General features: G+C 45.9%; 1 protein-coding gene across 1 annotated transcript; it reads left to right on the forward strand.

Annotated features, from left to right (window-relative positions):
• The first annotated feature begins 860 nt into the window (after window positions 1-860).
• mif4gdb (MIF4G domain containing b) lies at window positions 861-24797 on the forward strand. The gene is made up of 6 exons (XM_041217400.1): window positions 861-1160; window positions 9025-9148; window positions 11956-12065; window positions 14679-14834; window positions 15756-15848; window positions 23668-24797. Exons 2-6 carry the CDS (start codon window positions 9049-9051, stop codon window positions 23893-23895), a joined length of 687 nt encoding a protein of 228 aa, XP_041073334.1. The 5' UTR covers window positions 861-1160; window positions 9025-9048; the 3' UTR covers window positions 23896-24797.
• The last annotated feature ends 1025 nt before the right edge of the window (window positions 24798-25822 follow it).

Here is a 25822-nt window from a genome sequence, read left to right on the forward strand (position 1 = left end):
GTTAGTGACCCACCTGCCAGTGGAAACAGCTGCTCCCTATCTACTGGATCAAAACCCACCATCATTTTGAATTGCTCTGTTAAATCACCTCATTAGCCCTCTCTGAGGGAGAACAGCACAAGTTTCTCCAGTCTCTCCTCATAACTGAAGCCCCTCTTCTCTGCTACCATTCTAGTAAATCTCGTCTGTACCCTCTTCAAATGTGCAGAGCAAAGATAGGTTATTGGTATTATTAGCGTTTCCCACCATGTAACAAATATGTCTCTATACTGTGGAATTCATCTTCGTGATGACTGGGATATGTTGCTGAGACTAGTTTACAGCCCAGTTAACAGCTTTGCATATAGAACTGCACAGAATGCGCAGTACAGCACAGAAACAGGCCATTCGGCCCATCAGATCTATGCTAGTGCTTATGCTCCACATGAGCCTCCTCCCATCCTTCTTCATCTTAGCCTATCAGTATATCGGGTTCAATTCCTTTCTCCCTCATGCTTGATCCAGCTTTCACTTAAAGAGGTCTATAATTTACCTCAACCACTCCTTAGTATAGTGAGTTCTGTATTCGCACTATCCCTCTTGGATTTATTAGTATTTACTATCTTATTAAGGACCCTATCTTTGAATGCTCCACCCACCAAGTGGAACTATTAAGTTTATCCTTTCATAATTTTAAAGACTTCTCTCACCACTCAGAAAACTGTCCGAAGCTTAATATGACAGTTCCTCTGTGGAAAAACCCCCCTCCAACTGAGAAAGGCCTCTCTTTCCCTGGTCTCTGCCGGAGGAGCGTCTGCAGGACACGGAAATGTGTGAGTTGAAGTTTGAAACAGAAACAAAGAGAGAGACAGACAGCAGAGGGAGTCTGCTGAGTTTCCACACGTAAGGAAATGACGAGGAGGAAGCAGTCTCCGGGACTGGGACTGGGGCTAGGCTGTTGATGCTGGAAGGATTCTTACTGAGCCCCGGGCCCCTTCCCTTCGTTGCCCAGAGATGCCCATCCCGCATCTACATTCGATGCTGGAGTTTGTCCCGTTCCTGCTCCTGTTGCTCTTGGTCCTGACTCTGCTCCTGATCTTTCTTTACACCCAGCAGCCCGACTCGGACTCTAAGAAGATCTGACCCGGCCAGGTGTGGACTTCACCTGGAGTCGCCGCCAGGTAAGTGTCACTTTCTCGGGGCTTCTCCTGCCCGACTCACCTGGGCAACTCCTCTTAAAGGGGCAGCACCATGCTGGGGCCCGGTCTGCAAGGGCAGGTCCCTCCGGCTCCCTCGGCCGTCAGGCTCCTTCTTCATGGGTCAGGCAATTCGATCGTAGCCAAGATCTTGATCCTGTCTGCTTCTGTGGGCACATTCAATTACTCATACTCTCAAACACTCAGTACAGCACACACACTCACTAGCACAAACACACTTAAATACAGTCACACATCCTAATAAACACTCCCACACAAACACAGTCATTCACAAACACACTTACTCAAAACGATCAGATTCACAAACACATTCACTCACTCAAATACAGTCACTGAATCACATACACGAACACATACACAAATGCACTCACTTGCATATATAAACATGCTCATTTACACACACACTCAAATACATACACACTCTCAAACTCACTCATGCAAATACACATAAACTAACACTCACATTAATTTGAATGCTGTAACCTACAGGGCTACAGACCAAGAACCGGAAAGTGGGATTAGACTGGATAGCTCTTTGTTGGCCAGCACAGTCAATGATGGGCTAAATGGACTCCTCCTGTGCAGTAAATTTTCTATGTTGATGTTTAACTAACATACCCACACGTTAACTCACGTACACTAACACACATTCACATTCTAAGACAAACTCTCACAAAAACTTTACACACATGCATGCTTACATTCTCAATTAATCTCACATTCTCATTCTCACTTTCTTATTCACACACATTCTCCAACTCCCTCACCCTCTCGCTCAGACTCCCTCACCCTCTCGCTCAGACTCCCTCACCCTCTCGCTCAGACTCCCTCACCCTCTCGCTCAGACTCCCTCACCCTCTCGCTCAGACTCCCTCACCCTCTCGCTCAGACTCCCTCACCCTCTCGCTCAGACTCCCTCACCCTCTCGCTCAGACTCCCTCACCCTCTCGCTCAGACTCCCTCACCCTCTCGCTCAGACTCCCTCACCCTCTCGCTCAGACTCCCTCACCCTCTCGCTCAGACTCCCTCACCCTCTCGCTCAGACTCATTCGAGATCATTGCCTTTCACTCTCACGTGTGAACTTTTCAGTAGGGAATCAGTGGTCCAGGGTGGGGTGGAGATTCTCATACCCCATTGCCCCGTCATCTGGGACACTACTGGAGGCATCAGAGGTCTACAAAACAACCTTTCATAAACAATTTTAAGAATTTTTGCTGTCAGTAATTCATTTTGGAAAGTTTTACTGGTGGCAGAGGGTAGATTTCAAATTCGATTGCAGTTTGACTCTTTCCTCCTGTTAAGTATGAGTCTTATGGGCTGTTTTTGGGGCTTTTCTCACATCTGAAGACCACAATGAAGATGTCAGCCATGCTCAATGTCCCCTCAGAGACATATTGTAGGCAGATACTCTAGTGTGGTACTGAGGGGAAGTTGCAGTGTTGTGCTGAGGGTGTAAACTTTGTAAATGGAAGTTTATTCTAATATTTGTCTAAGGGTAGTTAGATGAGGACAATTAATCCAACTCCATCTTCTGATTTCCACGCTTAATGATCGCACTTTGCAAGCTATTGTCCAGTGTATACCAAACAACAGGGCCAATGCCTCGTTGGTGGGACAGTCCATTCACTCCATGTGTTGTAATAAAGTCCAAGAGCGATTCTTGAGTTTTATCTCCTCCTCCGTTACCTGGTTTCTTGCCCTCTCCCTCCTGAAGTAGTTTACATGTGAAATATGAACTTCACTCCTCCATCACTGAGTGAGGACAGACACATTTGTGTGAGTGTGGGTAATCTAGGTTGGTTATTCAACTGAACGGGCACCACTGCCAGGCCGTATCCTGCCTGCACCTGATGTCTTGACACATTCCAGCAGGGGTCACTGAACGGAGAGCAGGAACAGTGTGGGGTGCAGATTGTGATTAGGAATTAAGATTCTCCTAGATGACTTCCTGTGAGGGAGAGGGACTGTGGCCATTGCTAGCCACATTGCTAGGAGAAGCTGTATAGAATGGGAATCCAAAGTAGGACCTGCCTTCTCAATTACTCAATGACTCAGTTACAATTGGGGGAAGACAGTGTGGAATTAGCTGATCACAGTCAACATGATCTTCAAGGTGCTGCAGCTAGTCCCAGTGTCCAGCATTGAGAGAGTGGAAGGATCAGCCAGGGTTCCTGTTCCCCAATTTAAAAAAAATCTTTAATGACATGGCAAGGCCAATCTTTGTTGCTCATCCCTAATTTTCCTTGAGAAAGTGGTGGTAAGCCATCTTCTTGAAACACTGCAGTCCATGTGGTGCAGTTTTTTTTTTGTTTATTCTTTCATGGAATGTGAACATCATTGGTAAGGCCAGCATTTGTTGCCCATGCCTAATTGCCCTTGAGCTGAATGGCTTCCAGAGGGCAGTTAAGCATCATCCACATTGCTATGGTTTGGGAGTCAGACTGGGTAAGGATGGCAGATTTCCTTCCATGGAGGGGGTTACTGAACCAGATGGGTTATCATAACAAACCATGATAGTTTCATGGTCACAATTACAGAGGCTAGCTTTATATTCCACTTTTTGTTAATTTAACTATCTGCCTTGCTGGCATTTGATGCTGTGTCCCCAGAGCATTAGTCTGGATTGCTAGTCCAGTGACATTGCGACTATGCCACTAGCACTGTGGTACACCACCATTGCTATTAGGGAGGGTGTTCCAGGTTTTTGATCCAGTGACAGTGAAGGAACAGCGATATAGTTTCAAGTAAGGATGGTGTGTGTCTTGGAGGGGCACCTGCAGGTGGTGATGCATCCCATGCATCTGCTGCCCTTGTCAATTTAATTAGTAGAGGTTGCTGGTTTGGAAGGTGTTGTCGAAGGAGGCTTGGCGAGTTGCTGCAGTATCATTCTGGTACACATTATTGCCAGTGTTGGTGGTAGAGGGAGCTGATATTTAAGGTGGTGGATGGGGTGCCAGTCAAGCGGGCTGCTTTGTCCTGGATTGTGTCAAGCTTCTTGAGTGTTGTTAGAGCTGCACTCAGCCGGGCAAGTGGGGAGTATTCCATTACACTCCTGACTTGTGCCTTGTAGATGGTGGACAGGCTTTGGGGAGTCAGAAGGTAAGTTACTCGTACAGAATTCTCAGCCTCTGACCTGCTCTTGTAGCCACTGTATTTATATGGCTAGTCCAGTTCAGTTTCTGGTCAATGGCAACTCCCAGGATGTTGATAGTGGGAGATTCAGTGATGGTGATGCCATTGAATGTCATGGGGAGATGGGTAGTACCAGTAAAGACTTGTGATCTTGTTGGAGGTGTTCATTGCCTGGCACTTGTGCATTGTCACTTAACAGCCCAAGCCTGAATGTTGTCCAGGTCTTGCTGCATTTGGGCATGGACTGCTTCAATATCTGAAGAGTAGTGAATAATGTTGAACATTATGCATTCATCAGTAAACATTTAAACCTCTGACCTTATGATGGAGGGAAGGTCATTGATGAAGCAGCTAGGACACTATCCTTGAGACCTCCAACCAGTGGAGAGTTTTCCCCCTGATTCCCATTGACTCCAGTTTTACTAGAGCTCATTGATGTCACACTTGGTCAAATGCTGCCTTGACTGTATCGGGCCAAGTGCTGGAAAATGGGATTAGAATAGGTGCTTGATAGCCAGCACAGACACGATGGGCTGAAGGACTTGTTTCTTGGCTGTATAACTCTATGACTTTATGATGTCAAGGGCGGTCACTCTTACCTAATCTCTTGCATTCAGCTCTTTTGTCCATGTTTGGACCAACGTGATAATGAGGTCAGGAGCTGAGTGGCCCTGGTGGAACCCAAACTGAGCGTCAAGCTAAGCAAGTGTCGCTTGATAGCACTGTTGAAAACACCATCCAACACTTTGCTGATGATTGAGGCAGTAATTGACCTGATTGAATATGTCCAACTTTCTGTGGACAGAATGTACCTGGGCAATTTTCCAATTGTTGGGTATATGCCAATGCTGTAACTCTTTTGTTACAAATAAACTAAATTAATGAAACCAGGGACAAAGTAAAAGGCAGCCCCTTAAAGGGAAACTGCAAAAACATAAGACAAAATTTAAAGAAAACTTACAAACATTAAATCAAAATGTGATTAAATGGGTCAATAAAGCACCCCAGTCTCCGCAGTGCCCACTGTGTATGGAAGGCTAATACTGTAGCTGTATTGGAACAGCTTGGCTAGGGGTGTGGCTCGTTCTGGAGCACAAGTCTTTAGTGGTACTGCTTGAATGTTGTCAGGGTCCATTGACTTTGCTGTATCCAGTTTCTCCAGTTTATGCAGAGCTGGCTGAGAGTAGCTTCTGGCTAAAGCACCTTTCACAACATCAGGACATCCAAATGAAACGTAGCCACTGTTGTAACGTAGGAAACATGGCAACCAATCTTTACACAGCAAACCCCCATAAACAGCAACCAGATAATCTGTTCTTTTGTGATGTTGACTGAGGCATAAATATTGACCGGTGCAGACAAGATGGTCTCCTGCTGTGCTGTAGGCATCTGAGTCTATTGGGTAGGACACTCTAAGATAAAAGCAAAATACTACAGATGCTGGAAATCTGAGATAAAAAACAGAAAATGCTGGAAGAGCTCAGCAGATCTGGCAGGATCTGTGAAGAGAGAAATAGAGTTAACTTTTCAAGTCCATTTGACTTATATCTGAAGAAGAGTCATAAGCACTTGAAATGTTAACCCTGTTTCTCTCTCCACAGATCCTGCCAGATCTTTCCAGCATTTTCTGTTTTTATCATATGATGGATAACTTCCCTGCTCTTCTTTGAAATAGTGCCATGGGATCTTTTATATCCACTGAGAGGGCAGGTGGGGTCTGGGGTTATTGTTTCACCCAGAAGTTGGCACCTCTGACAGTGCAGCACTCTCTCAGTACTGCATTAGTGCTTGGATTTTTTGCTCTGGGGTAAGGCTTGAACCCATAACCTTCTGCTGAAAGGTGAGAGTGCTATCAACTGAGTCACAGCTGGCACCAGGTTCAGAATGGGATCATACTCGATTGCCTCAAGATTAAATAACTCACCACCACTCACTACTTGGATTCATTTAAGTAGCATGAAACTCAGCTGAGGTGTCGGGAGACTGTGGAACCCCACCCAGTACAAGTCAGCAGCTCCAGGAGAGGAGCAGAAAAATGGAGACGTGACACTTTCAATATTTTCATTGTTTACTGCTAATCTACAAGCCCCATTGCCTGTGTTTGACCTTTGTTAGGCTCCATTGAACAGGAACTGATGAATTAAACCCTCAGACTTCAGCAGACAAAGGCTGTGTGGATTTGTGATCCTCCTGACCCCATTCACTGCTGTTAGCCCAGTGCTGAGCAGGCACATTGTAACAGACTCATTGTGTGTGATGTGGGTGGGGTTTCAAACTGGGGCCTGGCACAGGATGCTCCCTGGTCCTGTGGCGATCAGTAAGGAACCAGACCATCAGAGAGTGAGGGAAATCCAGGAGATCAACTTTACAAACACAGGATACGGTAACCCTGGGAAGGGGTGCTGGGCTGGATAAGGTCATTGGTTTGGGCCAGGAGTAGGGAGAGAGGGTGCTGCGATGTTGGGTCAGGATAGAAGGAGCGGTTGGGATCGGAAAAAGCCAGGACAAGAGTGGTAAAATTGCCCATGATTGGGTTAGTTCACTAATGTGCTTTAAGAAAACAAATCTGCCGTCCTTATCCAGTCTGGCCTACATGTGGTTGATTCTTAGCCCTCCGAATTGGCCGATCAGGTTGGACAAAGCAGGCCCAAAACCACAGCCTCCTCGGGACGATTAGGGTGGGTGAAAAATGCTAGCTTAGCCAGCGATGTCCACATTCCGAAAACAAACATAAAAATATGGAGACAAATCTAGGCCCTTCAGCATCTGAGAGAGCAAATATTGGGTTAATCTTTCATCCCAGACCTGGCTTGGAAGATCACACACTGATATGTTCTGGATCTCACCAGGAACTTTGAGCAGACTCTGCTTTTTATTGATACTGAGCAAGCTGCTGTATTTTTGCTGTCTTTAGGGTGTATGACGGTGCTGCAGTGGTTAGCTGTGCATTGGAAGTACTGCTGGACCTCTGGGCCCCTCCTCCCCTATCCCTCATTATCTCTGGTTCCTTCTTCCCATATCGTTTCCCTTCCAGAATCTAACAGCTTCCAGGTTTGGCTCTGGTGTTAATTCTGGACATCTCCTGATTGTCTCCTGGTGTTTCCTGCTTTGTCTGAATGGTCAATATATGGACGTTGCTTTCTCTGATAGAGATCCTGCCCATTCCAACAGGCGTTATGAATTAAGTGTTAATTGGTTAAACTGAACTATAGCCTGGTCAGGTTTTGTTTCCTCTCCACCTGCACCCTTCCCCTTCCCACTTTACCTCCATGCCAATGGTTTTATATAAGAACAGTACCAGACTTGTTTATGATATCTCTTACAGTGCATGAGTGCGACACTGCTCCCTTGTTTAGGTTGATACAGGAAGAGTGTTGGCTTTACTGAGCCAGCAGAAGGTTCTTGATGTCAATGGAACCAGTAATCCAGTAAAGAAGCTTGCAGCAAGGGCAGTTGGTGGCTGAACATGGGATCTTCACTTGGGACCTGTGCTAAAATCAGTGTATGGTCTCAGCTGAGTCTGCAATGCTTCAGTTTCAGTCCAGCATCTAAGGGCACAGATCCTCAGTCTGCTCTTGGCCTGGCACCAATCAGCAATCTAAAAGGGCCCACAAGTGTGGGAAATGGATAAAAGTCACATTAAAGGGTTCATTTCTATAGTAACACAGAGTAGAGGGATAAAAGCAAAATACTGCGGATGCTGGAAATCTGAACGAAAACAAAAATACCTGGAAAAACTCAACAGGTCTGACAGCATCTGCAGAGAGGAACACGGTTAACATTTCGGGTCCTCTTCATCAGAACTGAGGGAATATAGAAATGAGGTGAAATATAAGCTGGTAGAGGTGGGTGGGACAGGTAAAGCTGGATGGAGAGCCAGTGATAGGTGGAGACAAAAGAGAGATTGCCAAAGATGTCATAGACAAAAGGACAAAGGGGTGTTGATGGTGTTGATATTATCTAAGGAATGTGCTAATGGGGACATGAAGGGTAGCAAGCAGGATAAGCTAGTGGCAGATGACTCTAGTGGGGGTGGGGTGGGGGGAAGGGATCAGAATGGTCTAAAAGGTGGAGATAAAACAATAGATCGAAATACATTTAAAAATAGATTAGAAAATAGGTGGGAAAAGAAAAATATATATTTTTTTAAATTATAAATTATTGGAAAAAGGGGGTGGGGATGGAGGAGAGAGCTCATGATCTGAAATTGTTGAACTCAATATTAAGTCCGGAAGGCTGCAAAGTGCCCAGCCAGAATATGAGGTGCTGTTCCTCCAGTTTGCGTTGAGCTTCACTGGAACATTGCAGAAAGGAGTTTTACGCTGTATCTAACTCTGTGCCGTATTTGCTTGGGAGTATTTAATTGGAAAGTATAGAGGGCGCTTTACTCCTTGCCTAACCCTGTGCTGTACCTCCCCTGGGAGTGTTTGATGGGGACAGTGTAGAGGGAGCTTTACCCTGTATCTAACCTGTGCAGCACCTGCCCTAGGAGTGTTTGATGGGACAGCAGGTGTTTGAATTGGAAGTGTCCTGTCTCCAAGACTAATATCCATCTTTCAGTTGAACCCAAGAAACCAGAGTGGTAGGAGCAGGACTGATTGTTCCACAGCGTGTCCAATTGTCCCATCGTACTGTTGCTGTCTGCCTTTCACTGTCTGTTTGTCTGTCACTGATTGGCATCTTCTCTCTCCCCAGCCTGTTTCTGAAGTATCTGCATGCATGACCAAAACAACAACCATGGAAGGTTCAGCAAAGGATGATTATAAGATCCAGTCGTTTGATGCAGACACACAGCAGCTGCTGAAAACAGCACTGAAAGGTAACTGTGTGAAATGGCAGGAGCGACTGAAAATCCTGGCTTTTAGTTCTTCTCTCCTCCCTGCCAGACTTGGTGTGTGCAGGTTTCTTGGGCCATCGGCTGCCCTCTGATAACCTCACACAAGTGGTCACTTAGTGAGCAGAAACCTGTACGATGAAGTGTCAGTGGGCTGTTCGAACAGAGGAGGCATTACAGCCTGAACTTGATCTCTTTATCTCACCCAAAATATCCACACAACAAGTACCTTCCTATAGAGATCACCAAATGGAGCCTCCACCCATCCTGGCTAGCATTTATTCTTTCCTAAACTAGGGGGCCCAGTGGCTGGGTGTGAGGTCACAACTGCTTCCCTTCTAAATATTGGCTAATATGGGATCTTCCTGCTCCTTGGAACTCAGTTTCATGTTGAGCGATGTCTCCCACTCTGACTGGGATGACTGGTAATGGGCACCCCTCGCTGCTCAGTAACTCAGTGAGTCTCTTCTTGCATATGGGAGCTGGGGTTGGTGTCTTATCCCCAGCAGGTACTGTCTGGTGGGTCTGTCTGTATCAGTAAACGTGGTCTGGGGCTGATGCCCACTGGGTTCCACACCTCTAACTAGAGACAGCAAATTCTCCTGATTCAGCTCTTGTGCTGGGGCCCATGGGGATCAGGGCTGCGGAACAGACACCTGGTCTAGAGGCAGCACACTGATACCAACCGACGGCCATCACCCAACAACCTTGCAGTGGAGGACACTTACTTTGTTCCCCTTGCCAACTAATCAAATCAACCCCACTCCTGATGACTAAATGGGAAGGGGTACTGCCAGCGAGAGAACACCCATTTGCCTGGATGAGTGCAGCTCCAACATCACTCAAGAAGTTCGACACCATTGAGTGCAAAGCAGTTTGCTCCCTCCACTGTACACAGCGGCAGCATTGTGTCCACCTGCAAGAAGCATGCAGCACCACACCAAGTCTTCTTTGACTGCACCTTCTAAACGCACATCCTCTAATGCCTAGAAGGACAAGGGCAGCAGATAGATGGGAGCACCACCACCTGGAAATTCCCCTCCAAGTCGCTCACCATCCTGACTTGGAAATATATCGCTGTTCCTTCACTGTCACTGAGTCAAAATACTGGATCTCCCTCCCTAACAGCACTGTGGGTGTACCTACACCACATGGACTGCAGTGGTTCAAGAAGGCAGCTCACCACCACCTTGAGGCTTGAGGGCAGTTAGGGATTGGCAATAAATGCTGGCCTAGCCACGTCCCAAAAATGAATGAAAAGAAACTATGTTGGCCAGCCCACTCTCTGGTGTAGAAGAGATCTGGACCTGGCAACACTGACAAAAGCAATGGGGAATATTATGCAGTGAGTTGTTCTGATCAACAATACACCACCTGAAAGGGTGGAAGGACATTGGGGCTAAAGGGGTTAAATTATGAAATCAGTTTGTGTTAGGCAAACTGAGGTTTAAAAAAAATAAAGGACGATCTAATTGAGGTGTTCAAGATGACTAAAGGATTCACTAGAGTAGATAGAGAGGAAAATGTTAAAAACAAAAAACTGCGGATGCTGGAAATCCAAAACAAAAATAGAAATACCTGGAAAAACTCAGCAGGTCTGGCAGCATCGGCGGAGAAGAGCAAAGTTGACGTTTCAAGTCCTCATGAGAGGAAAATGTTTTCTCTGGTTGGAGGAGATCCAGAATGAGAGGACATAACCTTAACATTAGATCTGGACTATTCAGGGGTGATGTCAGGAAGCACAAAGGTGGCGAAAATATGGAATTCTTCCCCTCAAAAAGCTGTTGAAGTGAGGGGGTTAATGGAAAATTTCAAGAATTGAGATTGATATAGTTTTATTAGATAAAGATATCAAGGGTTACAAGATACAGATCAGCCATCATCTAATTGAATGGTAGGGCATTCAATGACGAGGAGCTGGATGTTATGCTACGCTGGGGAGCCCCTCCCCTTCCAGTGTAAATGTCAGTGGCGAGCCCACCCCCACACTGGCTACTTGCCCTGCAGCCTTGGCGGGGCATTAATGGGCTTGAGGCAAGGCTCCTGTCCCCATGTTTAGAGGAAGTCCTGCCTCCAAGCGCTGCAAATGACCGGGAGCTGTCTGGCCCCAGCACCACCACTGGGAGCTGGAGTGGGGTGATTCTCAGTGGGGCCAGGATAGCAGGCTCTCTGCCCATTAGAAGATACCCCTTTACCCCTTCACCAGCTCGAGCAATGAAAGCTGCCAGGCTTCCCACTTGGTGCCAGCCTCTGTCTGTCATGGGAAAAATTGCAACAGGGGCTCAAAGAGGCCCTTAAGTCGCCATTAATTAACCACTTCAGGGCGTCAATTGATCCATGGACTGGCGGGCCACCCGATGTCTCCCCATCACATGTATGATTTATGTGTAGGACAATATAACTCCCAATTTTACACTCCCACCTGCCTGCCAAACTGGCCCTGGGTGAGAGTAGTTTGCTGTTTGTTTCTAGATTCAACAGTAACTGGAAAAAGGGAATTGGATATTAATTTGGGAAGGAGGAATTTGCAGGGCTTATGGAGAAAGATCATTGTGCCATGGGAATAATCAGATAAGCTTTTAAACAGCTGGCACAATGGGCTCCTGTGCTGTAACATTGTAAGACTGGATTGGAGTAAATATGGAATAATAGACAGATCTGTACTTTGCGGTGCTCACTGGAATAGCAAAGATTGCTGCTCCTGTGCACCTCCCAGTGTCTGAATGAAGAGTGTTTCAATGAGGGAGGAACATCTCGGAGGGTTAAAAGTTTCTGCGATTCTTATTTGACAGAACCTGCCTCGGTTGACCTGGAGAAAGTGGCCTCTGTGATAATCGAACAGTCCATGAAGGACCTAGTGTTCAGTAAAGAAGCTGGACGTATTTGCTACACTATAGTACAGGTACGGTGTAGAACTGTGGTAGATACACTCCTCCCCCATACTTACTGCACAGGCCTCAGAGAGTTTGAAATCCGTATTGACTTGGGTGACACTAGAAGAAATGTCCCAATATGGAAGTGGTGGGGCATTCGACTCAATCAGCCCATGTTGGCTTTTACCCACCATACAAATAATCACTTCTACCTGCCCTGTTCATTTCCATTCATTCTGTTCCAATGAGATGTTTAACCAAACATGCTCTCTCAAATGGGTGTAAAATTCCTACAACCACTATTTTGAAGGCCAGCAGGTGAGATCATTCCGGTGTTCTGGCCAATATTTGTCCCTCAATCAACAATGTTAAAAACAAGTTATCTGGTCATTATCACACTGCTGTTGTGGAATCTTGCTCTGCACAAATTGGCTGTTGTGTTTCCTACATTACAACAGTGACTTTACTTCAAAAGTACTTCATTGGTTGTAAAAAGTTTTGGAATGTCCTGGGCAGGTGAACGATGCTGTATAAATATAAATCTCTCTCTTGTTCCCTTTCTCATTTGTTCCCTTTCATTTCCTCCCTCATTTGTTCCCCCTCTTGTTGTCTTGTCCATCATCCACCTATCCAATCTAATATTGAACGTTGACATAGCTTTTGCAACAGCCGCTAACCTTGGGAGTCAGTTCCACAGCCTCGAAACTCTTGAGTGAAGAAGTTTCTTTGGGCCTCTGTTCTATATCTCTGACATTTAACTTTGTGTCTGGTCCCTTGTTCCAGACCCCTCAGCTACTAGATACAACCTACTTCATTCCACCCTGTTGGACTTTTCAGAACTTTAAATATTTCTACCATATCATCATGAATTTTACATTGTTCTAATAATTTAGGGGAGAGTTTTTCCTATGGCGGGCAGGCTAGGTGGGGGCGGGCGCCGCCCACGATTGGCTGCACGCCGCCATTTTACGTGTGTGGACCAATTAAGGCCCGCCCAGCGTAACACGCGGCCGGTAGTGCGCAGCACTACGAATGTGGGCGAGGGAAGGAGGGAAAGTTGGGACCTGTGCTCTTTCGCGCATGTGCACAAAAGAGCGCAGAAATCTCCCTGAGGCACAGAGCTGCTTCGGGGAGATTGAATGGTTGTGAAAACTTTTTAATAAATAAAGTGAAAATTGATTTAAACATGTCCCCTCAGGTGACAGTGTCAGTGAAGTGAAATTTATTTATTTATTTTATAAAAATGCGAAGGCCGCTTGGGCTTAAGGTTGGACAGGCAGCGTTGTTAACAAGTTAAATTACTTTTTTAATGGCTTTAATAGGCTGTTGACAGTTTGGTGGGTGCGCAGCCACCTCTGGCACGTGCCCACTGAATGAAATATCGAAATGACGCGCGATGACTTCGGGACACGCGCCTGATGTCATCGCTTGTCATTTTACATGTAGGCGTATTGGGCCTGCTCCCGCACACCAACCAGAAGATTCAGCCCGTAGTATCAAGTCTCACTCAGTGACACTGTGGCCTATTGCGACTCAATTCAAGACTTGTTTCTTCCGAACAATTTCATGGGGCTTCTTCACGTCACAGTGCAGGGTTATTAGTTATTTAGATTGTATTGTTCGTACATAGAGAAGATCCAAGCAATCAACAGGGTGAGGGGAACTGAGGTCCTGACAGGGTTTGAAGCCTGGCCCCTGTTGCCCAGCTGCTCTCTCATTGTCTGCTTGTGTGGGTCAGCGACAGAGAAATTAGGCTGGATTCTGCTCTTTGGCCACTCAGTTCCTTGCCTCAGTATAGGCTGGAGCCCAGGGTCAGGCCCTCTGCTCCGGTACAGGCTGGAGCCCAGGGTCAGGCCCTCTGCTCCGGTACAGGCTGGAGCCCAGGGTCAGGCCCTCTGCTCCGGTACAGGCTGGAGCCCAGGGTCAGGCCCCCTGCTCCGGTACAGGCTGGAGCCCAGGGTCAGGCCCTCTGCTCTGGTACAGGCTGGAGCCCAGGGTCAGGCCCTCTGCTCTGGTACAGGCTGGAGCCCAGGGTCAGGCCCTCTGCTCCGGTACAGGCTGGAGCCCAGGGTCAGGCCCTCTGCTCCGGTACAGGCTGGAGCCCAGGGTCAGGCCCTCTGCTCCGGTACAGGCTGGAGCCCAGGGTCAGGCCCTCTGCTCCGGTACAGGTCAGATTTCAGGGTCAGCTGGGGTGACCAACTCTGAGATAATACAATAAGGGATACTTCACCGGCAGTGGGTGCTGGGCAGCGGGGTACTGGTGATGCCCATGATCGGGAGGAGGTTTCTGGAAAGACCAGCTCCCAGGAGAGTGGGTTGCCGGCAACACTGCTGACTGGGGAGGTGCTGGTGGTTGCTGGCAAGGCTGGGCAGCCTCGATTGGTGCTGATACTCCCCCACCCACCTGGCTCAGGGCTGCGGGTCCTAGATCTGGAAGCCTCCTTACTTTAACTACTCTTGCCAGTTGTAAATTCAGTAAATCCACTGAGGATCTGCTCAAGCACTCCTCCCCCAATCTCCCATGCTCCTTGCCTCTCTCTTTCTTGGCTGCAGTCCAATTCCAGGCAGGCATGGGTCAGGCTTCCTGCTCCAGTGCAGGCTGGAGCCCCAGGTCAGCCTCGTTTATTCCTTCTTATTTCTAGGCCGAGAACAAGCAGAGTGGGAACAGCAACTTCAGACGTAACATCCTGATTCGACTGCAGCAGGAATTCCTGGTGAAGGAGCAGGTTCGAGAGCGCTCGGTGAATGATTGGGTCTGTCTGGTCACGTTCATCTGCAACATTTTTGATTACTTGAAGGTGAGTGTCACCTTCCATAACCTAGGGGCTTGGGCTATGGCCTGGGAGCTTTTCAATGCAGCAGCTAATAACACTCAGTTATAACACTGTCCACGAACCCCCAGTATCAGGTTTTCAATAATAATACTGTCTGTTACACACTCTATCTCCATTATAAGATCTCAGTTATAACACATCCCTTTAGTATAAAACTCTCCTGTAGAACACTCACTCTAGTAACATTTTAAGCTGGTTGATGTGGTGTGAAAGGCTCTCCCATGGGAGAAGGTGAAGGTCGTACTTGGGAGATGCTTTGATTTTAAAATTGTGATTGGGTTGCCCTCATTAACCAGGTTTTCCTTCTCAAATTACCTGATTGGGCCCCTATATGTGCTGGTCTCAGAGTGACAGTAGCAGGATGCTGTGCTTCCAGGGTCTGAAGGGGAGGTGAGACCCTGGACCCTGATCCTGAATTCATTCTCCAACCGTTCTCCCTGGTCCTTGCTGTCTGTTCGTTTTGATTGTGCTGTTGCCAAGCATAGTGATTAAGAGCACTTTATAAATGCAGGTTGTTGCTTAGTGTAAGAATGTTGCTGTGCTCACCACCTTCTAGGACAGGTTAAGACTGACATCCTGACGTTAGTCACTCAGTGCGCCCGCTGTAGTCATCCACCATCTTGGGTGGATGATAGACTGGCACAGCATGAAGAAGGAAGCAGTGGGAAATGTGCTGAGACAACAAGCTGCTCCCTTTCCCACAACCCCCGCAACCGCTGCCCCCACAAAATGAGGTGATCAACAGCTGCTGCACAGGCACTCACCGAACCCTAGGCAAGTTGTGGTGTGCCCAGGATGGGTCATCGCTGCCAGATTCGGAATGGAGCTGCGATGAAGGGTGGATCTCCCGTGTGCCTGGGCTCTGATTCCTGTTTTATATTTCAGGTGAATAACATGCCCATGATGGCGCTGGTTAACCCTGTGTATGATTGTTTGATGCGTCTCACCCAGCCTGATTCACTGCAGAATGAAGAGGAGGTGAGGAACGACTCGAGTTCAAATACGCTGGATTACCGTGGAGCCCTGTTTCTTGTTTCTGTCTGGAGATGGTCTGATTATGTGGATCTTGTTTCTCTACACTTTTATTCCTATTTTTCTCTTTCTGTTTTTATGTCTATTCTCTTATCTCTCATAAATTCCTCTCTCTTCTTGTCAAATGTCCTTGCATTTCTCTCTCCTTGGATACTCTGCCCTCCTAAATCCCTACTGCAGCCCTTTGCCACTACTCAACCTTTCTGTTCTCTTGTCACCATGCCACACTTGACTCCCTGTTAGATAAGCCTACAGCTTCCTTCTGCTTCCTCTTGGTGTTCTCTGAAGGGCTCATGGAGGTATTTCATGCTACCTCCTCATGAGCGGCAACCCCAACATCCCCACCTGTCTGCCCAGTGTGCCTCCTGGGAGACAATCCTGCCAGTGCCCTCCCTGTCCAACTCAGCTTTCTGACCGTGTGGACTCTGCCAGTGGATCCGCTCTCACCACCTCTCCATGCATCTCACTCCAAAATGTCCATTTACTTGTGAACAAGACCCTCGCCATCCATGAACTTATTGTGGATGATTGCATAAACATCATGGTTTTGACGGAGACCTGCCTGAGGGATAATGTCACCTTCCCCCTAACTGAAGCCTCCCCACCTGGCTATACCTTTCACTACTTGCTCTGTCAAGACTGTTGTGGTGACGGTGTGGTGCTTATTGTCAAATCATGCCTAGGCTTCTTCCCTTAATTTTCTAGCACTTTTACCTCCTTTGAACATCTCATCTTGTTCTAACCCTCTCACCTCTCATTTAAAATCCTCATTTACTACCACTCACACCTACGACTATTTTCTCACTGAAGTACCTTCATTGTTTTCCTCCCTCAGCCTCCGCACCAGTGACATCTTTTATTCATTCTTGTGATGTGAGTGTTGCTGGTGAGGCCAGCATTTATTGCTCATCCCTAATTGTTCTTGAGAAGGTGTTGGGAGCTGCCACCTGGAACTGCTGCAGTACAGTGTTGAATCTCGCTGAAAAGAGAGACATGTTCTCCAAGGTTGTCATCTTGCACTCATCAGGATAAACACAAGAATGCCAAATTTCAAACAATCACAACAATTTATACTGCAGTAGAAAAATGGTTGGTTGATTGGCAAGTCAACTCTGATTAGCCAAGGTGGTGCCATGGAGACAGCAATAGGGAACTGTAGGCTCTCCAAGATCCCTGGAATTCAAAAAAGTTGCAAGGGTTGAACATATTCCAATTGGTTGTACAGAATGGGTACTTGCGTATGAATGTATGTTGCTTAAGCAAGGGTATGTTAAGGGCTTGACGGATTGCCTTAAATTGGCTGTTGGCACGCTCAAGATTGTTCAGTAACTGCTGCGCAACCGTGGAATTGCATCCAACACTAGACTGTTTGTTTTGGGTTTTGCAGTGGGCCGGTTGAGCATGGTCTGTACTCTGCCTATTACGAACAACGGAAGGAGCATGCTGTTTGATTCGATCAGCCAATCACTGGGACGTATAGCCTATGTGTCTAACATTGCATTGGTACTGAAATTCATACATGATATTGCTCAATTGTGTGGAAGGCAGAACATCGCTTTGGGCTGACAGCAACATCCTCTTAGTGGAAAATACAATTTGCATAGCCATTGCATAGTGGCAGCATCCTTAACCAGGATGCTGATTGGTCGAGGCATTGCCATGGAGAAAGAACAGGAAACCATAAGCTACCCAAATTCCTGCATAATTCATAACGGCACAGGGCTATTCCTTTGGTTTGTAGAGAATGGGTCCCTGCATATATATGTATGTCACTTCTAGCAAGCGTAAATGAGCCACGTTATGAGCTTGACCTTTTTCCTTACCCTTTTCTCCAGTAGTATAAACTGTTGTGATTATTTGAAATTTGGCATTCTTGCATTTGTCCTGATGAGTGCAAGATGAAAAGCTTTGGCAAAATATCTCTCTTTTCAGCAATATTCAAGCTCTGTACCCACATTATTATTAGGGAGGGAGTTCCAGCATTTTGACCCAGTGACAGTGATGGAATGATGATATACTTCCAAGTCAGGATGGTGAGTGGCTTGGAGGGGAAATTCAGGTGGTGTTGTTCCCATGCCCTTGTTCTTCTAGGTGGTAGAGGTTGCAGGTTTGAAAGGTGCTCTTGAACGAGATGTGGCGAGTTGCTGCAATTGCATCTTGTAGATGGTACACACTGCTGCCACTCTGTGTTTTGGTGATGGAAAGAGTGAATGCTTAGGATGATGGATAGGTACTGATCAAACAGACTGCTTTGCCTTGAGTCTCTTGAGCATTGTTGGAGCTGCACTCATCCATGCAGCAGGTATCACACCATTACACTCACATCAGGTACTCCATCACACTCCTGAATTGCACCTTGTAGAAGGTCAACCAGCATTGGGGACCCAGGAGGAGAAGAATTCCCAGTGTCTGACCTATTGTTGTAGTCACAGTATATATATGTATATATATATATATATATTTGGCTGGGCTAATTCAGTTTCTGGTCAATGGAAACCACCCCCCCCCACCAGATGGTGATGGTGGGGGTTTCGTCAAAGGCAATGCCAATTCTGAACGTCAAGGGGACATAGTTAAATTCTCTCGTTGGAGATGGTCATTGCCTGGAGCTTGTGTGACATGAATGTTACTTGCCACTTATCAGTTCAGGTCTTGCTGCATATTGGCATTGTGCAATCATCAGTGAACATCCCAATTTCTGACCTTAGGATAGAGGGAAGATCATTGATGAAGCAGCTAAAGATATTTGGGCCTAGGCCACCTGAGGAACTCCTGCAGTGATATCATGGGACTGAGATTGGCCTTCAGCAACCACAACCATCTTCCTTTATGATAGGTATGACTCCAACAAGTATAGTTTTCCCACTGATTTTGAATGACCTCAATTTTGTTAGGGCTCCTTGATACCACACTCAGTCAAATGCTGTCTTGATGCCAAGGGCAGTCACTCTTGCCTCACCTCTTGAATTCAACTCTTGTTCATGTCTGGATCACAGCTGTATTTACATCTGAAACCGAATGTTCATGGCAAAACCCAAACTGAGCAGAGGTAAGCGAGATATTGGTGAGAAAATACTGCTTGATAGCACTGTCAACAATACTTTTTACATCACTTTGCTGAAGATTAGGAGTAAACTGTTGGGGTGGTCATTGGCCGAATTGGATTTGTCGTTGAATTTCTTGAGCGTTGTGGGAGTTACACTCATCCATGCAGGTGGATATTGGGCAATTTACCACCATGTCGAGTAGATATCAATGTTGTAGCTGTACTGGAACAGCTTGGCCAGAGACGCGGCTAGCTCTGGAAAGTCTTCATTATTATTGCCAGAATGCTGTCAGGGCCCATAGCCTTTTATGTATCCAGGGTCTTCAGCCATTTCATGATATCACATAGAGTGAATTGAATTGGCTAAACACTGGCTTCAGTGATGCCAGGGACTTCAGGAGGAGGCCAAGATGGGTTATCCACTTGGCACTCCTGGCTGAGGTTGGTTGCAAATGGTTCAGCCTTGTCTTTTGTGATGCAGTGTTGGACTCCACCATCATTGAGGATGAAAATGTTTCTGTGATGATTTCAACCTACATCTCAACTCATCATATCCTTTCTCCTGATTTCACTGCCCTCTTATCTCCACAAATCTCTCCCTCTATGTATACTCCCCTACCCAAATTCACGGTCAAACCCTTGAATGTATCAATCACAGATAAAGCCATCACTGATCACTGCCTTGCATCGTTTTCTATCTGTGTCCACCCCTTACCTGCCGCCAACCCCTCAACTTTATTTCTTCTGTATCTGCTCCTCAAAAAAACTCTCTAATAATTCACTCCATCTCCAACAGCACTGTGGATGTACCTCCACCAAATGGACTGCAGCTGTTCAAGAAAGCGGCTCACTTCTCAAGCACAATTAAGGATGGCCAGTAAATGCTGACCTTGCCAGCATTGTTTATGAACAAATGAAAAAAAACTTACAGCTGTACGTTCAAAATCCCTCTGTTCTCCACGATATTTCTGAAGTTACTGACTTGCTCAATTGCACCCTCATCACCACCTTTGATGTTGTAGTCCCCATTAAAACCATTACTCTCTCACCCTAGCCATTCCCCCAGAATGGCCCTCATCTCCGCTTTCTTAAGCCCAAGGGTTGCTGACTTGAAAGGGTAGGCTGACAACTGGTTGAGCTGTTTACTGCCACACCTAGTTGGGCCAAACAGTTGAGTCCTGCCCTTGTCTGCTAAAACTGCTCACTATTCCAAAATCATCCTGGAATGCAGTGTTACCCCCCCTAGTCTTTTTTATATTGAAAAACCATCTTCTTAAATGCCTCTCCTCTGCCTGCTCCACTCTCACCTCCTAAAATAAGTACGAGGAGCTCTTTTTCACTAAGAATGAGAGCATCTGATCAGCAGCCTCTGCCATTTCCATCCCTTCCACTAGTCCACCTGTGCAAACTTCCTTTAATGCTCCCCCTGCCCTAGCTCTGAACTTGCATCTTTCTCTAGTTTCTCTCCTACCTCCTCATATGCCACCTCTGAGCTCATCTTGGCCATGAGACCTACCTTCTGCTCCCTCAACCCTATTCCCACTAAACTGCAAACTTCCCTTCCTGGCTCCTGTGTCAGTTCATATTGTTAATGGTTCTGTCTCTTCAGGTGTTCTCTCTCTCTCTTTCAAATCAGCCTTTATCACAACTCTCCTCGAAAAAACCCTTGAACCTTCCAAACTTGCAAACCACCACCTCATCTCCAACATCCCTTTCATCTCCACATCTTTGAATGTGTTATCGCATCCTCTAAACCTGCCCATTTTTCCCAGAACTCCATGTTTGAATCCCTCCAATCAGGTTTCCGACCCTGCCACAGTTCCGAAATGGCTCTTATTAAAGTCACAAATGACACACTTTGTGACTGTGACAAAGATAAACTATTTCTCCTTAACCTTCTTGACCTGTCTGCAGCCTTTTTCAGAGCTGACCACTCTATCCTCCTCCAATGCCTCTCAGCTTTTCTTCCAGCCGGTGGGACAGCGCGCACCTGGTTCTATTCTTATCTGTCCAGTCATAGACAGAGAATCACCTGCAATCACTTCATTGCCTGCTCCCACACTGTTCCCTCTGATGTTCCCCAAGGATTTATCCTTGGCAGCCTCCTATTTCTCATCTACATGCTACTCCTCAGCAACATCATTCAAAAGCATCACATGTATGCTTGACAGCATCCAGCTCTACCTCAACACCACCTCCCTCAACCTGAAACCACACTGTTTGTAAACTTGGTGACATTATTTGGCTCTGAGGTGAGCTTCTAACCATATATTCTAACAATAATATGCCATTATGGCCACTTATTTCCACGTCTGTAACATCGTCACCCCTGTCTTAGCTAATCTGCTGCTGAAACTATCAGTCATGCCTTTGTTACCTCTAGATTTAACAGTTCCATCACATTCCTGGCAGGACTCCCATCTTCCACTCTCCGTAAATGTGAGGTCATCCAAAACTTGATTGTCTGTGTCCTAGCTCGTAGCAAGTCCCATTCGCACATCACCCTGTCCTTACTGACCTTCATTGGCTCCAGATTAAGTAACATCTCAATTTTAAAATTCCCTTCCTTGGTTGGGATTTTTGGTCCTACCCATAGCGCCAATTGTCATGGCAGGATGGAAAATTTGATGGACTGGCCAAAGATCCGTTGACTTTGGGCAGGAATTCCCAGTCCTGCAGTGGGCAGGACAGTAAAATCCTGGCCCTTGTTTTCAATTCTCACCATGGCTTCATCTCTGTAAGCTCCTCCAACCCCACAACCCTCCGAGATCACTTGTTGTTGTCTGATTACTTGAATCTTCTTCGGAATATAGGAATATGAGTAGGCCATTTGGCCTCTTGAGCCTGTTCTGCCATTCAATGAGATTATAGCTAATCTGTGACCTAACTCCATATACCCGCCTTTGCCCCATTTTCCTAATACCTTTGCTTAACAAAATCTATCAATCTCAGATTTAAAGTTAAAATGGATCTAGTATTATTGCCTTTTGTGGAAGAGAGTTCCAAACTTCTACCACCCTTTGTCTGTAGAAGTGTTACCTAATTTTACTCCTGAAAGGCCTGACTTTAATTTTAGACTATGGCCCCTAGTCCTAGATTCCCCGACAAGCGGAAACAAATGTCTCTCTACCCAATGTTCCCTTTAATATCTTGAAATCTTTTACCAAATTACCCATTAACCTTCCATCATTATATCCTTAATTATAGTATCTTGTAATTTCCTGACAACAGATATTAGACTAACAGTTTATAATTCCTCGATTCCTTCTCTCTCCTTAAAGAGTAGAGTGGCACACATAATTTTCCAATCTAAAGGATAGTTCCTGAATCTAGAGAATTTTGGAAGATTATACTTGGGACATCCGCAATATTCTCACTTTCTTCCTTTAAAACCCTGGAGTGAAAGCCATCTGGCCCTGGGCTGTCTAGTTCGTGCATTAACTGGATCTTAAATCTACATTGAAATTAGTGCATTGCAAGACAGCAATTATGGGGTTCTGGGAGACTGAAGATGTCATTTTGATATCCCTCTAAGTTCCCTCTTTATAGCTATCTGCTTTGTACCTCTTTGCTGTTCTTTGTATCATTCTCATTCACCAAGATCTGTGTTAGTTTTTGAATTTTAGTTTGCTTTTTCTTTTAGTTTTATGCTGTCTCTTACCTCTTCAAGCATCCATGGCTGTTATTTCTGGCAAGTAGAACTCTTGCTCCTTAGGTTATAAACTGGCTCTGTATCACATTAAATTCTTTTTGCGTGCCACTGGTTGATCCTTTGTCTCATCGAGGCATTAAGTCAGCCTTACCTAAATCTAGAATCTTAGTAGCTGTTTTGCATTTCTCCCATTGTTAACCTCATTCATATAATGATTACTATTAGATAATTGTTCATGAACCTTTAGGGTGTGAACTAAATATACCTCATTACTACATCTAATATAGCTTGCCCCTTCCTTGCTTCTGGGACATATTGCTGTAGCAAATATTCTGGACACAAGAAATTCATTACCCTTCTGACTTGGGCTAATTTCTTATCCCAATTTATATGAAAGTTAAAATCACCTGTTAAAATCACTCAGCCTCTTCTCCGTGCATGCCTATCTCTACGTTTATACAATCTACCACTTCACAGCTGCTACAAGGTGTCGAAACACAACTCCCACGATAGCCCTAAGTCTTTTCCATTTCCTAATTCTACCCAGTAAGTCTCCACTACCTGCTTAGCTTTCATTACATCCTTTTTTATCATTGAAATTCTTTCATCCTTAATCATTAAGGCTACTACTCCCCCTCTACCATTTTCCCTAACTATCCTGTAGACCTTATAGCCTGACATTTTTAGTTTCCAGTCCTGACTATCCCCATAATGGCTACCTTGTCAAAGACTACAAGTTGAATTTGTGCCTGCAATTCATTCAATCTCTTACTTAAACTCCATATGTTTGTCTAATGAACACTTATTTGGATCACACAACTTAAACCTGTCCTCCTGCTCTAATGTTTTACTTGCTCTAATGTTTTACTCACTTTTCTTATTTCTTTCTCCTGGTTTAATTACTTTGTCTTTTAATTTTCCCTTTATCTGCAGTGACTAAAGTACAATTTCTACTTTCTACCTTTTTTTGAACTATTAGTTATACTACCTTTTCCAGTTAAGACCCTGACCCCAATCTCTATCCGTAGATGGTCTGACTAACTCTGTTTCTGTGTCCCTCTCTTTAGGTGGACTGCCTGGTGTTGCAGTTGCATCGTATCGGAGAGCAGCTACAGAAGATGAACACTCAGCGGATGGATGATCTCTTTTGCCAGCTGCGAGATGGCTTCCTGCTGCAGCACCAGCCCTCCTCCCTGTCCCGCCTGCTGCTGTTGGAGATTATTGAGTTCCGTGCCGGTGGCTGGAAGATGTCTGAGAATGCTCAGAAATATTACTACAGTGAAGTGGCAGATTGAGGAGGATGTGGAGATTGGGGAGGACCGAGAGAAGGGAAGAGCTGAGCCTTTTCTGCACATGACATTTCATGAAACCTTGCCATAATTTTAAAGGCGGCTGATGTATGGGAGATTCACCAGCTGAGGGAGCTAATGGCCCATGTTCCCAATCATCAAAGTTTGAACTCTTTTTGATAGTATTTTGATAAAGTTGAAACTGATTATTGGAATAGGTGGTTGGTACTAGTCTGCAACACATATGCTGACACCCAAAGATAAATTTTTACGCCAAGGTTTGTTTTTAATATACCTATTTCTTGAAAGCTTACCATGGTCACTGACAAATGGTACATGGGGTTATGCAGTGTTTGTTGTTTTGGGCCAGTGAGGTGCCTGCATCAGCAGTGCCCACTGCAATGCTTCAGTAACACTGAGTTTTAGCCAGCAGGGAGCTCATGCAATGACAATATTGGACAATAATGCCCAGTCTTTGAGTGGACTGGGGCAGGGAGTGCAATCACATTGCACATGTTCGGAATAATGAGCTGTCAAACTAACATGTTCAAAGTTCTTCATTCTGCCCCTCCCACTGACACTTTGCATCCCTCCTACTACCATGCGCCACCCCAACCCCAACGCCCCATGTCCCCTTTTCTGCTTCCGGCCTGTTGCAAAGAGCTAAGTGTAGCCCCAGAGCCCAGCAGCTGCTTTCTGCCAAGGAGCCACAGACTGATTGTTGCCTTTGAGTGACACTGACTGGGGGAATGTAGACACAGCCTGTGATTATCTCCTACCCCCATCACTCAGGGTGACTGACTGACCAGCCCAGGTCAGAAGTGCTGATGCTGCAGGTGCTTAACATTAGTTACAGATGATCAGTTTTGAGAAGTTTTGACATAATAAAGGAGCTGGTTTGAATTTGAGACCTTGGTAATCCTTCATTAACCAATAAGAGATTAAAACCGATCTGAGGAACAAAGGAAAAAGAGGAGACCTCAAGCCTGTTCACCCATTCCAATAGATCCTTAAGTTCATCTACCCATCTTAGTCCTTTAACCTTTAATACCCTTACCTAACAAAAATCTGTTAAACTCCATGTTGAAATTTTCAATTGATCCCCTGCATCAACAACTTTTGGGGAGAGAGTTCCATATTTCCACAACCCTTTGTGTGATGAAGGTGCTTCGTGACATCCTGCCTGTTGGGCTGGCCCTAATTTTGAAGCTGTACCTCCTTGTTCTGTCTACCCTATCAAATACTTCAATCATCTTAAATGCATTAATTAGATCAGCTCACAGGTTCATTAGATACAAACAGCTGATTCTAAAGGAGGCACTGATTATCTTTAGACACAACTTTTTTCATCGACAAAGTGGCATTCACTATTTGTGAGCTTGGATGATGAGTGCCTGTGAGTCATGGGTACACTGTCTCTCCCCCTTGTACTCTCTCATTGTTATTAGAATCCAGCTGTCTCGGCACTAGAACCAAACCCCAGTCCTGCTTGTAACCTCAGTTTCTCTCTCTCTCTCTCTCGCTTGATCTCCTTCTTTCTCTGCAGACAGTTCACACCCTTACCCCTGGTCTCCCACTGATTCCGGTCAGTTCTGGTTCCAAAGGCATGGACAACATTCTGGTACCTTGCCCACAGCATTAGATTACTCTGCCTGCTCCCACAGAGGTTGAATGACAGCAAGACACTCGAGCATCGGGCGTGGGGTTGGGGTAGGGCTGTGGTGGGAGGTGGGTGGGGTGTGATGATCCTGTTCTTGCTGTATCTCTGTGTGCCCAGTTGGATAGTATTCTGGACTGGTACTCAGCTGATTAGAGGTTGAGGGGCCCATGAGTGCACTGGCAGAATCAGCTGTCCCTGCATATCTGGGAATTGAGACAGGGCCCTACAGCAGTGTAGATCTCATTGAGACCTGTGCACTGACGCACCTGGTGC

Source organism: Carcharodon carcharias, chromosome 22 (assembly GCF_017639515.1).
Source record: "Carcharodon carcharias isolate sCarCar2 chromosome 22, sCarCar2.pri, whole genome shotgun sequence".
In the NCBI taxonomy this organism is placed as follows: Eukaryota; Metazoa; Chordata; class Chondrichthyes; order Lamniformes; family Lamnidae; genus Carcharodon; species Carcharodon carcharias.

What these genes read in the sequence shown, in the direction of transcription:
- mif4gdb (XM_041217400.1), top strand. Translation starts at nt 9,049, where the DNA reads ATGACCAAAACAACAACCATGGAAGGTTCAGCAAAGGATGATTATAAG. An exon ending in ACATTTTTGATTACTTGAAG is followed by an intron (nt 14,835 to 15,755) that starts GTGAGTGTCACC and finishes TTTATATTTCAG; the next exon opens with GTGAATAACATGCCCATGAT. An exon ending in CACTGCAGAATGAAGAGGAG is followed by an intron (nt 15,849 to 23,667) that starts GTGAGGAACGAC and finishes CCCTCTCTTTAG; the next exon opens with GTGGACTGCCTGGTGTTGCA.